Consider the following 17,456-nt stretch of genomic DNA (forward strand, 5'->3'; position numbering starts at 1 on the left):
GTATTTAAACCTACTTTTTTCGCGCTTCGCCTCGAACCAAATTCGGGCTAGTGATCGATTTTATTTTAAGCCACAACAATTATTAACTTTGAAACAATAAAAATAAATTTGATTAACATTTTGTAATAGGCGTTCGATGGCTTCGTGGAAACGTCGTAAACATATCAACATTCCAATTAGCCGCATTTAAATTTTAATCGAATTCAATTGTAATAATTGAATTCATGATAAAAGCTCATTTCATGCAGGATTGTATTGCGAAGCGCAAATATTTACGCGCACGAAATGTTACGAATATTCGACTGAGCTCCCTTTTATCTGGCTATTCGACTTTCGTAAATATTTCACTTAATCGAATTTGGACGGTTTCGTCGAAAAATTGTTAGTGGCTCCAGTCTCGAAAATTTCGTCTCCTCTACCACGATCAATTGTATACGTTTGGCTGGAGGGACGTATGTACTGAGAGGCACACCACAAGTTTAATAACTCCTTATAACTCCAACAAATAAACAAAGAAGGTATTAGGAAAACAAGTCATATACCCAAAGCTATAGCGGCGCTGGTGCGCCATTAGCGAGCGTCGCGTGTGTAATTGAGGATAACTGCGAGGAAAATTCGCGAAACAGTCGGTGAGAGAGAGAGAGAGAGAGGGAGAGAGAGCACCCTCGAGGCCGATTTCAATTAAAATTTCGCCCAAGTCCTCGACAATGGAAGCTGCCTCTTTCTCCCTCGCGCACGCGAGAGAACGAATAAAGTCTCTCTCGCGTGCGGCAATCAGGCTGGATTTTCGCTGAATTCGCTTCGTGCCATTGTCGGTGAGAGAGAGAGAGAGAGAGAGAGAGAGAGAGATCGAAGAATAATGGCGCTGGATTTCCATTCAAACGCCGCCGCGAGTATGGAAATATCGCGCTGAAGGAATTTTCCAAGCGACCAGACATTTCAGATTGCATACATGCGCGCGTGTGATGATGGAGGACTCTTGTGAATTCGTTTTTTCATCTTTTCCCTTGCCGCGTTTTCATACGATCGCGTCTGTGTTCTTTGCGAAATTTTTTCATTTAGAAATTGAACCTGCATATTGCTCGCTTCATTATTATCCTTTCTTCTCACACGGAAGATCACATTTCTGAAGAAGTAGCAAGATATACTCTCGTGGATCATGATAAATAGCTTATAAGTTTAGCGGCTAAGTTTTATGTGAAATTCCTTTGATAAAAACTTGCCAACTCTGCCGATGTTCGATGAATCTTGTTAACTTTCATTCGAGTAAAATCTGTCAAAAGTACATAGGTCAACAGTCCAAAATAGAAAAGTAAGCTTTATTGTAAGAGAACTTTCACGTCTGACTATAATTGACTTCTACTACTTAAATTCTCAGCGAAGCAGAACGCAAAAGTTCGCCAACTCCCGTGTAATTTGGCAAGAACAAAATACAAGCGTGTGCATACTCGAAAACTCGGCAGGCTTTGAAAGTTCAACACTGCAAAATGCAGTGTAACGAAGCCTGCCGAATTTCATTTTCGTCAAATGCAAAAAGGTCGGCTCATTCAGTTGGCAAGCCTTTGAAGTGTGTTCAGTCTGGCCGTTCAATCAGCGTCTCGGCTATTCAGTTGTCTCTCTTTCTATTAATTAGGTTTTTCCTCTGCGTTTTGTGAGCAAGTTTGTCGGGGTGCGAGTGATGGGTTTGCATTTGAGCAAAGCCAGCTCCAATGCTTCCTTTGATCTGCGAATTTCTTGTAATACAGTTTTTTCATTAAGAGGGCATTGATTGATTAGCAGTGTTGGGAGACAGTCGCATCCATTGAGGAGGCCTTGCTATACGTTAACGCGATAACAACTAGGCAGTATCCAATCAACATCAGTTGAACACGTGTGAGACATAACGTAATATTTGTAGTTTCTTCAACCGTGTGACGTACGAATAAATGGTAGGCAGTCAAAATCGCGCAAGGCAGAAAAGTAGAAAAGACCAGTTATTCATAGGAACGCCCAGGCACGGAAGACACTCGAAACTTGTTACGCTAGACTTAGATACGTGTTCTCTCTCTCTCTCTCTCTCTCTCTCTCTCTCTCTCTCTCTCTCTCTCTCTCTCTCTCTCTCTCTCTCTCTCTCTCTCTCTCTCTCTCTCTCTCTCTCTCTCTCTCTCTCTCATGGTTCCGGTCTGTTCTCATCCTTCAAATTGAGGGCCTTATACTCGTGCGAGTCCATATCTTGTATTTGTTTACCGCTAGTCTCCGCGGGAAATGAAATGTGCAGTCCAGATCGTGTATGCGTGCATTTGGTGTAGTACGCCGTCGCCGCTTTACTTCAGCATCAGCAACTTTTTCCATTTAGTTTTTCTAACTGGCGCTTTTTTTTGCCTCGCGCAAGTTCTTTTGCTTCGTGACAATGTTCATCATTGTTATTCATAATGTAGCAACGAACGCAGTAAATGTTGTCGTGATATGAAAATGTGCGCGCGGCAAAAACTTGCTCGGGGAATCGCACGAATAATTTGGCAAGCGTAACCAACAAGCTGCTGTGTTAATTACGATTTCATTTGCTTCTTTTGCGAATCAAGCGAGAGTTATTAAAATATGGCAGGGAATCAAAAACAGTTTAAAAATAGAATTTATTAAATCATCAGTAAGCGTCACGAAATCTAAGGCGCGCGATTGAAATTTACGTTCGATAACATTACAATGTGATCACTCAAAATATGCGCACGGTGTTGAAAATCAACACCAAAACCATAGAGCGTTTAATCCCTGTTACTCGCGGTTTTCCGCGGCGAATATGCCTGTCCATAAAATTAATGAACAGCGCGTAAAAGTTGAACGGCCTGGCGGTTACAAAAATTGAGAGCTCGTAAAAAGTGGTGGAGAGATAGGCAATAAAAAAAGAAAGAGAGGAAAATCGTCCGTCTTTCCGTGTGGACTGTTGAGGGGCAGGCGCCACAAGCATAGAGTTGCACGTAGCACTAATTCGGCTTTAACTGGTCGTTTTCAGGGACGTCTGGCCGGAGAACGAGAGTTTCGGCAAAGCCAACATACCAGTCGACGAGGAATTCCTCGTACTGCGAGAAATCTTTCTGGCCGATCTCGGTGGTAAGTATCCATTGTCCGAAGAATTGCACGCGTTGCTGTGTAAAAACTCATTGCCTGCGTATTGATGAAGTTTATATGGTTGGCGAACTTGTGGAAAATGAGGGTCAGGTAGGTATTCCGCGAAATGAGCTTGCAGCACTATCTCAATTGATGCAGCAGTGACAAGGCTGCTCTGAATCATTAGCAGAGCGAATAGCCAAGAGAAGCTTCCTCTGTCGCGTGCATTGCAAATGTCGTCGTGGCAGCTGCTGCGGCAGTGCCATGCAAATCCACTTAAAAGGACTCGCTGCGGCGAGGGCAAGGCAGTCATTAGAGCAATTTTGCTTAGCGGCTGAGGCGCGAGCGGTCTATCGGTTTCACATTGCTTTAATCGGCAACCGTTCGTTATAGCCATGCCACATGTCAATTGGAAGCTTGTCATTGTCGTAGTCTGGCGCTTGCTTTTTCAAGCTATTTTGCCCAAGAGGCATTTCCATTTGGAGCTTCATCCTGCGAAATTGTCGGCCTTAGCTTGGCGGTGCGACAGCGGCAAAAGGGGCTTCGGAGATTCTTCGCTCAGCAGACTTGTCTCCTTTTCTCCTTTTTTTTTCGGCCGGCTATCTCCGGGCGCTCACTTGCTTAGCAATTTTTAATTAACGAGAGCGCGCCAGACTGGGCGTTGAAAGGTTGAAAGGTCGCCGGCCCTCGTCGGTAATTGCAATCAACGCAGCGGACTGCCATGTCGACTTTCCGTCCGGCCAATTAAATTAAATTCGCAACCGGTGCTGCCTTCGCTTAGGGTGCGTGCAACGGTCGTGGGCATGGCTTGGCCGATTCTCTGGAGGAGGCAGAAATAAAGAAAGAGGGTCAAGAGGCTCGGCGAAAAGGTCTTATCCGTCGATGGGATTTGACGAGAGGTCCAGCCTGTCCGCCTGTTATTAACGCGAGCGGGGCACGCCTTCGCGCGCAACTTTGCTGTTTGCGGAGCAGCAGGCGAGCCTGTAGAAGCTATTCGATTAACGAGATTGCCTACTTCCAGTGGCGTGTTTAGCCGAGCTATTAGACTCGGCCGTTGCGATTCGCTGCGACGCTTTTAATTAGCCGATTGGTTGCTCGCCGCTGCAATGTCCCTCTCCCCGTTCGCCGCTCGCATTGACGATTACTCAAAATATTTGAGGAAAAGCTCGCTCGGCTGACTTGCTTATGAAATTAGAATTTGCACAGTGCCTTCTTCCCCGAGGACAAGTCGATAGTGGTGAGCGAAAGGGCTTACTTAATTTACCTTGGCTTTTCTCGGGGTGCAGTTGGTGGCATGTGGCTGGAATCCCGCAGCACTAGCTTCGTCCGCGGCCCTGCCGATGGTTAACGTGCCGATAACGATGCAACTTGCCTCGCATTCCGGCGCTCGCCAGTTTCCTCGTGCGTCGATCGCGACTGTCCACGGATAAATAGATACGCAAGGCGCGGCCCGAGGCACTCTCGAGCTCACGTCGACGTTTCCGGCAATAACCCGGAGAGCGAGAAAAGAGCTGGCAGGGCAAGTACGGGCATAGATCACGAGGCGAGTTTAATTAAACGGGCGCAAAGCTCGCGCAGCCAGTAGGAGCAGCAGCTAGCGACGGCATTCATTATTTTCGCGGCTATAAGCCAGCCAAGGTCCGACATGGCGCTCGAAACGCTTATAATTTATGCTACGATTATTGCACGCCCGCACGCGGCCGACTTCGACCTCCTTTCGCTAGAATCCCACGATGTTTTGTCATTGAGGACCGGGGTGCGTGTCACCGTCGGACCTCGTATAACGAGTTTTTTCTCTCTACTGCCGGGTGTAAGAAACCGACAGTAGCACTAAACAGTTAGCTCCGCGTAAAAGCTTTCTCAAAGGGAAGCGCTGGCTCGTTAAAAAAATAAAAAGGCCCTTTGCCTATGCGCTCGTTGCCTTACGCGCGGCAAAGAAAGCTCAGCGCCAGGTAATTCAGGCCGAGCTCTTGCTGCAAAAAACACCAAGGCGCACGACACGCCAAGTGGAAACGAGCGTCATTAGTCGGACACTCGAGGACGACCTTACTCTCTTTATGATCCCTGTGCAGAAGCGCGCGCCAAGTCGAGCCTCCGCCGCGCCACGTTAACTCGAGACGACGCCGACCTAACCCTCTCACTCCGTGCGTTTGCGAGCAGAGATGCGAGATGCGAGATGCGCCACCGCCGCTACGTTACAGCTCTGCACGCGAGACAGAGACATTTACCAAATATTCTTTTAAAGGCTTTATTTTACAACTTTTATTTGGCAATTCTTTGTCAATTTGACAAGTCTCCGCCTGACGATCATTACTCGTTATGTTATGTCATCTCATGACAATCTCGTATTCGATTTCGGAGATCGTTTCCAAAGTTCTTAATGTAGCGGCTTATCGGTGCAACTCAAAATGAAACAAAGCATAATGGAAAGCCATACCCTTTAAATGTCTATCAAATCAATAATTAGAAGCGGAGACAATTTTGAGATCTTGAGTTTTCCATTGGGTCCGAGAGCGAACGATTGACTTTACCGCCAATCACATTTTTCCGAACGAAATCTCCTTTCAAACGGGTGTCCATGCAAATATGAGAAGAATTTCAACGGACAACTTCGACATCTATTTATACACAATTTAATATCGAGTAGTAGTCCGATAAATATTTTTTTTTCATCGCGGTTTCGTAATACGTCGAGCTCTTTTTTCTGTTCAAGAATTAGACAGCGGGACTTTTTGATGGAAAGGAGCGCGTTCAAGTTCTATCACCTCGCCTGGGTTTTTTTTTCTTGGTATTTTTTCTTTTCACAAAGGAATATTGCTTTTGGACTCAAAATCCGATTTTTAAGTTTTATAACCCTGCTGACTGTAATGTAAACATGTTCGTTTTAATTAGCCAATTTTTTCCGTTGCCAACCGTCACAATCAAGTTTTGGTAAATAATAGTTGAGAAAAAAACTGCACATCGACCCTCGTCCCAAAATTAGCCGTAGCACACAAAGCCTCTTGCGCGTAAAGCCTGTATCGCGCCTTATACTGTCCCCTACTGAAGAGAGAGAGAGAGAGAGAGAGACGCTCCTAAACAAGCCACGTATCAGGCTGCAGAGGGAAGAGAAAAAAGATTGAGGGAGCAACGGACGCACCAGCGTCGAGTGCAATGGCACCCAACGAGGCGTTATTAAGCTGAGGGAACATCGTCGTAGTCGCTGACACAACGGCGCTCGTTAATAAAGTTATGATTGAAGTGTAAATCCCATGAAATCGAGCAAGTTTCTTCCTCTTTGTGCGTGCATGGGGCAAGCGACGATACTATACGCACCTGCCTGATCCGATCGATCCTCTCTTTCACAACGACGACGTGTGTGCACTCGTCTATGTGACGTTGTAATCAGGATGCATTAAAGCTGAAAATTAGAAAATCTATTTTCAAATACATATTACTTTGACAAGGTGGTTTTGACTGCACTTTTTTGCAACGGGCCTTTGAGTGTTGGGTATTGGATCAGTAAAGGACTTTTCAAAGAATTTCAAAGAACACTTTTTGTTTTTTGTGTTTTTGTGGATTTTCCTTTGAGTTTATTTTGCTAAAGGGCAGCTTTTTTGACATAAAGTACGTAACAACGTTCCTCTAAAAATTGGAAAAATGTCCGTTCTTTAGCAAAACCGTTATTGATAAATTTAAAAGGTAGACAGGTCTGATAAATCTGTAGCTGTACTACTTGGAGATTTATTAAAAATTTATTGTGGAAATGTATTGTAGAAATTTGCTCTCGAAAGTTTCCGTGATTGAGGTCTCCACTGTAAGTGCAGCCGGTAATTTCATAAATAAATAGGTAGTCGAAAAGTGAGGAAAGCTATGGCAAAAACTCGTTAGAAGCTTGGCTTGTTGGTGATCTGAAAAAATGGAAAGTAAGAAACTCACGATAAAATCTGAAATGAAATTCGCACAAGTTTCAGCAAGGTTGCGGCATCTTGCGCGAGGATCGCCGGTTAAAAACCGCAGTGAAGGGCAGCGCGTTGGCTTGGGCACCTTATTACTAGGAGGTAACGAGAAGGAGGCAGAGAACTGCTGCATTGACGACTCGCTCGCGGAAATTGAATAGCAGTCCCGGCTGAATAACATAGATATGTAAATGCCACTTGCGTCTTGTACGCCGGATCGGCGAGAGGGAGAGTAGTGCGCGCAGACGGCATATCGTTCATATTGCATCAGACGCAGGCGGGAGAGCGCGTAAAACGTCGTTCCCTTCTGGCAAGACGCTTCGTAATTACACTCACAGCTCTCTCGTGAGAAGAAGGACAAGGATTTCCAGAGTTTTTGTTGTGCCTCTCCTTTTCTTTTTTCAACAGGTGAGGTTCTTTCTCCTTCTCCGTAGGCTTGCGTCTTCCAAGTACTTAGTTGGTATAAATGGGAAATTTTGCAGCCTGCCTACGGTGAATCGTCTGGCTGCTGACTTCATCTCTCCGCCCGAAGAAAGCTTTCGCTGGCTAATTATTGCACTTGACCTGAAATTGCAGCTCGTTTCATTGGAAATATAGTTGGCTTTGTGTCGCGTCAGTACGAGCTGCAGACGCTCAAGTAACTGCCTTGACTGCGTCATATTGCAAGATTGAAGCGTCGAATGGGGTTTTCGTAGATACATTCGGAATACGTAGAACGTCGTCGAATCACTGCTCATTCAATATACCGACGCTCACGCTTTCAACATAATTGTTTGGGCGTACATTTATCATCGATGCTTTAAGCACGCGGAGCAAGCCAACCTAAAGTTGGTTCCGTCTTCGCCTGCTCAAAGTAAAAAGCCCGAGCACGGTGAAGTTGATTAAAATTTGCAAACATTGATAGAATGCTTCTCGGCTAAAGATTGCCGATTAAGGTAGGTTGCTCGAAAAGAAGTCAGTACACGAGAATGAAAGGTTCTACTACTACGTGCCGAAGAGAGTCTGAGCTAGCAACCAGTAGGCTCGATAACTAATTATCATTTATGCAGGCTAGTTTTCACGGATGCGCAGACGCATAGACGCGCAGACGTACTTTTTATGCAAATCGATGTTGGGGAGAGTAGCTCGGCTAACTGTGAATTTCGGCGACCAGCCGATAAGCAGAGCCTTTAATGCTTTTCTTGATTGAATTATCCTTGGGTGCCTTTTGCCGAATCGGGTTTATTCTTATCTGCCGCGCCCGCGAGAGCTCCGAAAGAAAGGCAAAGCAACCGAAAGATACGCGCGATCTTATATAGTCATACCTTTTAGCAGGTGTTGTATTTGCTTTTACAATGACACTATGCAACGATAATACTTGTATGTGTAATCGTCTTTTTTCGAGAACCTAACAAAGATGGATCGCATCCTTCGCGAATATCAGACTTTTCAGCGGGATATTGGCGTGATTGGAGAACTTTCATTTACTTTCAAATCCTTTTGAAGTCTACGTCAAACGAGATGAAAACGAATTCTCCGTTAAATCGTAAAAGCAAAACGAAATATTCATCGCATTCGCTTCATTTACAGCTCAATTTCCTTAAAAAAAATAAATAAATAAAATATATATACGGCAAGAAGATGAGAAACAAGCTCCATTCAGCTGAATTTCGACGTTATTCGCAAGCAGTGCCTTTGAGCGGAGATACTTACCTTGTAGACAAGAGGGAAAAAAAGACTCAGACTAACAACGCCAAGCATCTCATTTTTTCTATGCAAAAAGGGAGTAGCGATCGATCATCTCGATATTCCTGACCTTGTTAAACTTTCACAGCGATTTCGCGTGGCCCCTTGGACGCTGCTATAGACAAATGCTTAAGCGCGTTAAACACTTTTAAATAAAACTTTGCGAGTATACTAGCAGCAGTATCAGATTGACTTGTTCATGTTAATTCATGCCAATCAGACTTTGAACTCTTGTGCATAAGAGTGCTGTACATTCACGGTCCCCGTGAATGTTCGCTACAAAGACGTCGCTTTTATTTTCTAGACTCCAAGTCTGAATAAGTAGCGTGAGTCGTGCTTTAGTCGGACATGTTCATTATTCTATCACCGATCATGTATTAAATGTATTAAATTTTCTCTTTCGCACTCAAGACTATAAAAAATTCTAGAAATGCACACATTACACACGAATAAACAAATAAACTTTTAGCAAAGTCTCAACAATGTAAGTGCTCTTAAAGCCTCAAAAATAAAGTGCCATTTATCGCATATTGCAGTGCTTTTTTACATACAAGCGTAGCCGTCGCGATGCTTGTACTCTATCATCCAAGATTTATACGGCTTTCAATCTTTCAAGTCTCAGCATTCCGTGTGGAATATCTTCTTGTGGTTAGAAAGGCACTAAATACGAGAAAACAACTAGTACCAGGTCAGCGATGTCGATTCATCGGTGATCCCACATACTTTGAGATGCTGCTCCACCTTGCTGATCCCGTTCCAACAATTAATATTCATGAAGAAGCACTACGTATGGTAGCTCTGACGTGATTACTTTGTATTATGTATCTTGAATCCCAGACAGTACAAAGAGAATTCACCACTCGAGACTTACTTGAGAAAAAAAAACAATGTTACCATTCATAAGATACGAATACCTTTATATAAGTTTGTTGACTGCTGCAGAAAGAAAAATTTACGAATCTAAGTGCAACTTATATTTGTTGGTTTGAATAGCAGATTGTCCACTTATATCTATAGTAAAATCAATGATAATGAGAAATGGGTAAATATGCCAAATAATTTACATAGCAAACGCTTGTTTTAATTAAGTTTATTTTTCAAAATAGTATGTATTCATTTAACAAATATATTATATGGTATTCTTATGTACGTTATTGAGAAAACTGATACCCGATGAAAGCAAAAACGAAAAGGGAAACTACTCGTGCACAAGTTTGGCGAGCATTTAAGAAAACTACAATATCTCAAACTAAACTACCAAAGAAATTGTTAACACACGCAGTGTAGTATGCCACATATCTACAAGTACAAGTTTATTACATACACACGCACACACACACATACACGCGCGCGCAGACACACATAGACACACACCGATACACACGCACACGCACACACATATATATATATAAAATAAAATCATTGTAATACTTGTACGTTGTCAGAGTATATCGAATAAAAAGGAAGGATTTTACTCAATTATACATCCGCGTGTGGCTTCGATACATTATTTATTATTGTAATATTACTTTGACACTGGATTTTTTGTTTGTTTGTTTTTGTATCTTACGAAAGATAATATCTAGTCTTTTTGCCACCTTTGCCTACAACATCTTTTGGCTTATTTCGAAAACTCTCACTCTAAGCATAACTTCGACTTTCATTTTTTTAATCAACGTATTTTATTTTATTGATTTTTTTACAAAAACGTTCGCAAATGTCCCTCAAACATTTTATTGTCACAACGTGTAAGAAGTCACTAAGAGAAAAGTTTGCTATACAATGAGGGCATAATGATACAGATTCACCAGCGTTGTTCGGTGGTTGGTGTGAGCGCGATGTTTTCCTGGCGATGGTATTGCTCGCGACCTTTCGCTGTGGCCCGTCTCGACAAAACGACGGTCAATGCCGCAGCAGCTCCGATCACCGCGCCAACGAGTATCAGCATTCCTGGATGGGTGCCACTACTGAAGAATTCCGAGCCGCGTTGGCTTCGATCGTTGATCAACTCCTCGGCACTTACTTGTTCCTCGTCGTTCGCCAGCAGAACTTTCGAGCGTGAGAACTCGGAAAAGATATGGTTCGAGGATCTGAAATGCTCGTCGTAGGTCGTGGTCGTAATGCCGTCGTTTTCCAAATTGATTATCGCCGGCTGATCTTCGCCAATCATACCTTCCTCGGTCCAAGTTCTCATAGTTGCGGCCAGCTTCCTTTGACCAGTCGACGGCAACCTCGTTGTCGTCTGACTGTTTTGATTGTCCTCCACAGGTGTCGTTTTCTTCAGCAGTTTCTTATTTACAACTATGGACCGACCAGGTGTGTGCCAGTCTGGGCGCTCCTCGACGGAATGTGCCGACGTTGCCGTCGACGGCGTCGCGTTCTCGCCCTCCAAAGTTTGCATTTCCGTGGGCGCTGTTCGCGTGCTGCCGATGGTGCTCGCCAACAAGTCCGTCGTCGGCGGCGTTGCCGTAGGTTTGACCAGCATGTCGAATTGCTTTGGCATTTGACTCTTGAAATCCGAAGTCCGAAGCGAGTGGAGCGTGGTCGCTCGTTGCTTGAAAGGTGTCGTCGCAGCGGAGACTCGGAGCATTGGCTTGGTCGGCGAGGCCGCTTGCTCGGCTCCTTCCGCCAGAAACTCGATGAACTCGTGGTCGCGGCACCGCACGAATCGCTCGGTCCACGCGGCGCAGTCGAACTCGTTGCCCAGTAGAACGATCGTGTCCAGTTCCGGTAGAACGTAACGGAGGTCGGCCCTCACCGAGCCGATGTTCGTACCGGAGAGATCTAGCCTTCGCAGCTGCTTGCAAGCCGAAAGCGTGGCGTTGTCGGCTAAAAATAGAGCAGCCAGGGAAGAGGAGCGCGAGAGGTCGAGCTGGAGCAGGTGCTCCGGCTGCGAGTAGGGGAAAGCGGCGTCTCGATTTTGATTCTCGTCGAGCTTGAATTCCGTGAGGCCGGCCAGGCGAAGCCGCCAGAGCACTTGCGGGCCGGCGAGCGCGTCGGACGTCAGGCGTTTGATGGGATTGTCGGAGACGTCGAGCTCGTGCAGCGCCGTCAGATGGCGGAGGGCGCCGTTCTCGATGCTGCCCAGCACGTTGCCGCTCAAATCCAGTCTCCGCAGCTTGCTCAGTCCACGCAGGTCGTTGGCATTTACCGCGGCGATGGCGTTCTGGCGCAAATCCAAGATCCTGAGGTTCCTCGGCAAACTCTTGGGCACGCTCGACAGTATGTTGCCGTAGAGGTTCAGTTGCTCGAGGTCGTCGAGGCGCCCCAGCGCGTCGTCCTCGATCGCGATGAGCTTGTTGCCCGACATGTCCAGGAACTCGAGCAGCGGGTAGCTGTCGAAGTCGCCGCTGTTGATGGCGGTCAGCTGGTTGCCGACGAGCCTCATGAGCTTGACGGACCGCGTGAGAGTTGCCGGCACGCGCCACAGGCCGATCCTGGACGCGTCCACGACTTCCAAGCGCCTCAGCGAGTCCAGCAGCAACGAGAGGTCGCGCTCGATCAACCGATTCTCCGACAGATTCAGCACCGACAGACTCGTGAAGGGCTGCAAGCTCTCGGCCTGGATGAACTGGAAGGCGTTTCTGGAGATGTCGAGCTCGACGAGGCTCCGTGCGTCACGGAAGTACTCGCCGTGCAAGAAGCTGATTTTGTTGCCGGCCAAGTTGAGCCGACGCAGCTCGGGCATGTCGCCGAGCGTCGAGTCGAGCTTGTAGATCCTGTTGTCGGACAAGTCGAGCGAGCGCAAGTTGCGGAGGTGCCTCAGCGCCGCGGGGAGATGGGTCAGCGGGTTGCTCGCGAGCACGAGCTCGGTGAGCTGGGCCATGCCGCGGAACGCGTCGCGAGCCACTCGCGATATCTCGTTGTGGCTGGCGTTGAAGGCCGTGATGTTCGGCCCGTCGACGTCGCGACACCAGTCGACGGTGCCGAGAGCGTTGCGCGACACGTTCAGCTGCCTGAGGTTCGCCAGGCGCGAGACGAACTTGGCCAGCAGCTCGAGCGCGAGGCTCTCGTTGGCCGGCCAAGCGCACCTCGTGAGGCTGAGGCCCTCGAGCTGCCGCCGGTAGAAGCGCGAGGCGACGGGGTCGCGCGCGTGCGCCTCCAGCAGCGGCAGCTGGATGCGGTCCAGCCAGAGCCGGCGGACAGCCGGCTGGCCGTCGAGCCAAGCGGCCTCGGGTACGCGGGCGCTGCACTCGACGAGCGCGAGCTCGTCGCGGCAGCGGCAGCGGCTCGGGCAGGCCGAGTCGCCGAGCGGCGCGAGCGCCAGCAGCAGCACCGCCGCCGCGACCAGGAACAGCAGCCTGCCGCGGCGCCCCATCCTTGCCCACTGCTTTTGCGGTCCGTCTGCGCGAGCCCCGTCCGCCGTCAAGTCATCTCGGGCGCGCGGCCCTGGCCTCCTCGTTGCCCGCGGGGCGCGACCCGGGAGAGCGCGGGTGCCCACTGGCGATTGCCGCTTGCCACTGACCACTGGCGACTGGCGACTGGCGACTGGCGACTGGCGACTGGCGACTGGCGACGGGCGACGGGCGACTGGCGACTGGCGACTGGCGACTGGCGACTGGCGACTGGCGACCGACGACCGACGACCGACGACCGACGACCGACGACCGACGACTGGCGCCAGGCGACTGGCTCGCGGGAGCGACCGAGCGACACTGCGCCGTGCGCCGTGCGCCGTGCGGTGCGCGCGCGAGGCTGCCCCGCTGCGCTCCGCGCGTTCAAGGCAGCGCCGTCTCTCTGCGCGCTGCGTCCCCGGGAGCTTCTCCCCGCGCTCGCGGAGGGGTTGCCGCCGCCACCCCTTCACCCCTCGGCGTGGCCGCAGACTCTGCCGCCTCGCCGAGGGCGCACGCGCCGCTGCTCCAGCGGCCTCTTCCTCCTTTGTCGGGCTGCACACTCGACTCTTCGTTTTTGCACTTTGATTCTTTTTACGGGCTGCGCGCTAACTCGGCTTTTTCGCGGTCGCCTTTTTCATCTTGCGGACTAACTCGGCAAGGGACCGTGAAAAAATGGAGCGCGTAGTTGGCGCCAGCGGTCAGGTGCGCCCTTTTGCCCGGCGAATCAATCAGCGAGGAGGAGCGATGAGCTTGGCGCGCTCGTCTCAAATCGGCTTTCCGCGCTTGCTCGCGAGCGGCACGGCTTTCACGCGGATTTTCCTCGACGTAATTAAAGCACACCACTCTTCTCTTCTTTTCATATCCATTTGGCTGCGCGTGCCTGCGCGCCGTTCACTCGATACTAGCGCCGGCCTCGCGGACTCGTGCAATGGAAAATCGCGATATCTGCAGGCAGTACTCGGAAAGTCCATTATCATGGCAGCCGAATGTTATGAATCCATAAGCAAGAGGAAACACTCTCTGGCTGGAGTCTTGGTTTCTCTCCGCTTGGAAAATTGGATCGACCTCCTGATGTGGCTCGCGGGGTCTGTCGGAAAATTATATATCAACTTCGGCCGGCGTATTATCTCAGCAAACCGTCTCTGTTTTTTCGGCCTTTCTCTCGGAATACCTGTGGCAGCGCGCACCTTTCCTCGTGTTACGACTGGCGCTGCCTTTCGCAGAGTTAATTTCATTTTCCGGAAATGTCGAGCTTATGAATTTCAGCGTGTGCCACGACTTGACGTCGCAATGCGCGCACGCAAAAAACTTGATGGAAACTTCTCGGCGGCTGATGGCCCAGCAGCCGCTTTGTTCTCGCACCCGTACGGGCCATTTTCAACGTTGTCCGCTTAATGGGCGCCGCGTTGAACCGAACGACGAGGAGTCAGCTATGTTTTATCGTTTTCGCGGATCGTCAGCGTGCATACGGAACGTCGACGTTGTCGACCTTGTGGTTTTTGTTGTGTTTGAGTGCGCGCAAGAAATGCCACTGGATGCCAAGAAAATGCCGAAAATCGAACGGTCAGTGTCTTTCTCAAGACTACATTGTTGACACCAGCTTTGGCACTGGTAATGTAACGTTAACTTTACTCGTAATGTTCCAGCTTTTTCAACGGCATCTTGTGCTCCCTGCTCTCCTTTGTGCAAACTCCGATCGCTGCTTTTATTATATTTTCTCGATGAACGGCAATAAATTGATACATCGGACCAGTCACGCGTGTTTCAAATAACTCTGTTAGTGCATAGCGAGCAATAAAGGAAGAAGCGGCGCCGAGAGATCAAAAGAAAGCACAACGGATTGCGCGGAGGGCCAATGCCAATTTCAGCAGGCACAAGCGAACAATATGTATATGCCTTAACTCGCTCGAAGAGAGCAACGAAATGATATCGTTGACCCGCCTGGTTACGTTTCCTCGAGAAGAGTGGCAGAGAGGCGGGAGGGAGCGGCAAGCCGGAGCAATAACGCTAGAATGACCAGTCGGAAGTGAGTGCGCAAGAGAGAGAAGAGACTCTTCTGCGAGATGTAGAGCGTAAAACGAGTGAGAGAGACCTTTCTAACGTATACTTGTTTTCGTTATTATTTTAAAGATTTTTAGGAAAATCTAACGCACGGACGCTCCATAGATTTCTCCGCGTGTATCGTCTGGAGGATAATACGAGATCCGCTCTTAACATAGAAAACTTCCGAGTCCGCTTGAAGCGGGAGATAATGCAAGATTTAAATCTCTCCGAGCTTTTCTTCCTTTTTCTTTTTCTTTTTCTTTTTCTTCTTCTTTTTCTTTTTCTTTTTCTTTTTCTTTTTCATTTTCTTTTTCTTTTTCTTTTTCTTTTTCTTTTTCTTTTTCTTTTTCTTTTTCTTTGCCGAGAGACGTTGGCCTACTTGCGTCGTTATACGTACGCCGGACAGACGAGCTCAAGCGCACTTTTCAAGATGCTACATACGAAAAGTATATATGTCGAGGATATGATTTTGGAAAGCCGCGTCGAGGCTTCAAGTGCAATATTAAACTTGCTGGTTGTTTGCCCAAGGATAATGAGAGTAGCAAGCACCGATATTATACTCCAGGTATGTCAAGGCTTCGATATTTTATCGTACTTTTGGCAGTGATGGGCCTTGCCAATAAACAATTAAGCAAGCGAAAGAACGGAAGAAAGTTGAAATATTTGTGAAACTGGCGCGATATGACGAGTCGCCAAAGTAAAATTATCCCCCGAGGGCTGACTTTCCTCGGCTGTGCAAGTCCATCGTTCGGCGGAAAATGAGCGGGCAAGGACGTAAGCTCTCCCCCCACTGACTCGGTATTCTTACTTTTAGAGCGAGGGAGAGGCGCACAAAGACTCTCCGCCGCGTGGAACTTTTGATTCGCTGCGTGCAGTCGACGTCTTTTCTAAGTACGTGCGCTGCTTCACTTGGTCGTCGTCGTCGTCGTCGCGGGGCTAAATGTTAATTGGACGAGCCATAGCGCACTGCGAGGGAGGAGCATTGTTGGTTGTCGCGGCAGAATGAGAGAGAAAGCTGGGCTTTGCCTGACGTTGCGCTCTGCGACTAGGCAGGAAAGTGTTTAAGTGAAACGCTGACAGACAGTGGGATTTACTCGCTTCTTGCTTTCTTTCTGTCTTGCTTTTTTCGCTGTAATTGAATCGCGTCATTTACTCGAGGCTGGCTTTACGTCGGAATAGCTTACTCGCGCAGCGTTTGGCCAGCGAGCAAAAGTGCTCGAACGAACCACGCGTCTTCGTGACTCGTGCAAATAGGCTGTCGTTTGATGCGTGTGCACGAGACCGACTAAAAAGCCGGCAAATATACATACACGGCCAATTAACCGAGAGCAAAAACATAGCTCGCGCCTTTTCGGTAGTAGCAGTAGCAGGTGCAGTCAGCTGTTGGTACTCGTACATTAATCAGTGCACTCGCGAGCTCGCTATCCCTTGAGAGTACCGCGCCGAGTGAGCAGTTTCTATGGCTTTGCTACGTATACACCTTCCTAGTAGAAAACCTCCCCTTTTCCCGCATTTTCCTGCTAGCTTTCTTATTTTACTTAACAACATTCAGAAATTTCGGTGACCTTGAAAATTAAATTACATTATTCGACTAAGACACCAAATCTCAAAGATGCTTTGTCTGTTGCAGACAGATAGCGCTTAATTAACCTTTTCGCCTAATTTACATTTCCAAAGCGATAGCCAATAATCAAAAGCATGCACGTAGTTTGCCAAACTAAGAAAAGCCGAGAAAAAATATTTGCTCTCTCCCGTGGCAGCAAAGTAATCTGGATTTAAAACTTTCCACGCTCGCGCCCCACCAACAAATTGCGGTCGAAAATGAGTGAAGCTTGCGGAGAGCAGTGGAAGTAGAAAAGGAGTAAAACCAAACAAGCCAAGTTTAACAGCTTAATTCTTACAAATCCTCGAGAGCTGCAACGCTCACGTTTTAACACCTTTTTTCTTCTCCAACTCATCCTAGTTTTGCACTTTATTTCGCGTATTTCCATGTTTTCAAATGAAATATCGTTTTTCTGTTTTTTTTTTATTTTTTTTTATTTTTGGGTTTCATTGTCGTAGTGGGAGGCGAAGCACCATAAGAGAGTGTGGAGGCGACGGCGAGTAAGAAGGTCGTAAAACGCGGGAGCATGTCCTTTGAACGGGTGCGACAGTAGTCTTGGCCAAAGCTTTGTTGCTTCGTCCACTGCGGCTTTACGTACGTATGTTTGACGATGCTCAGTGGCTCACTTGTGGAATATTTTATCCTTTAGTGGTGTCTTTTTCTTTTTGGCCGAGCTTTACGAGCTCTATTCCAACTGCAAATTGAGTTGTGCAGGCCATGTCAATCGAA

The 17,456-nt window shown here is 47.8% G+C and overlaps 2 protein-coding genes across 3 annotated transcripts in view; one reads left to right on the plus strand and one right to left on the minus strand.

Annotated features, from left to right (window-relative positions):
- The window catches only part of LOC131668469 (protein timeless homolog), a 78,153-nt gene that overhangs the window by 15,732 nt on the left and 44,965 nt on the right, over nucleotides 1–17,456 (plus strand). For both annotated transcript variants that reach the window (XM_058942667.1, XM_058942668.1), the window contains exon 15: nucleotides 2,990–3,087. In XM_058942667.1, the coding sequence (XP_058798650.1) occupies nucleotides 2,990–3,087 (98 nt within the window). The remainder of the gene's footprint in view (nucleotides 1–2,989; nucleotides 3,088–17,456) is intronic.
- On the minus strand, nucleotides 9,828–13,464 carry LOC131668470 (insulin-like growth factor-binding protein complex acid labile subunit). The gene has a single exon (XM_058942670.1). It carries the CDS (start codon nucleotides 13,063–13,065, stop codon nucleotides 10,552–10,554), a length of 2,514 nt encoding a protein of 837 aa, XP_058798653.1. The 5' UTR covers nucleotides 13,066–13,464; the 3' UTR covers nucleotides 9,828–10,551.

Source organism: Phymastichus coffea, unplaced genomic scaffold (assembly GCF_024137745.1).
Source record: "Phymastichus coffea isolate CEN01 unplaced genomic scaffold, Cenicafe_Pcof_1.1 PCOF00078, whole genome shotgun sequence".
In the NCBI taxonomy this organism is placed as follows: Eukaryota; Metazoa; Arthropoda; class Insecta; order Hymenoptera; family Eulophidae; genus Phymastichus; species Phymastichus coffea.

Excerpts from the sequence above, each read along its gene's own strand:
- LOC131668470 (XM_058942670.1), bottom strand. The coding sequence starts at position 13,065 with ATGGGGCGCCGCGGCAGGCTGCTGTTCCTGGTCGCGGCGGCGGTGCTG.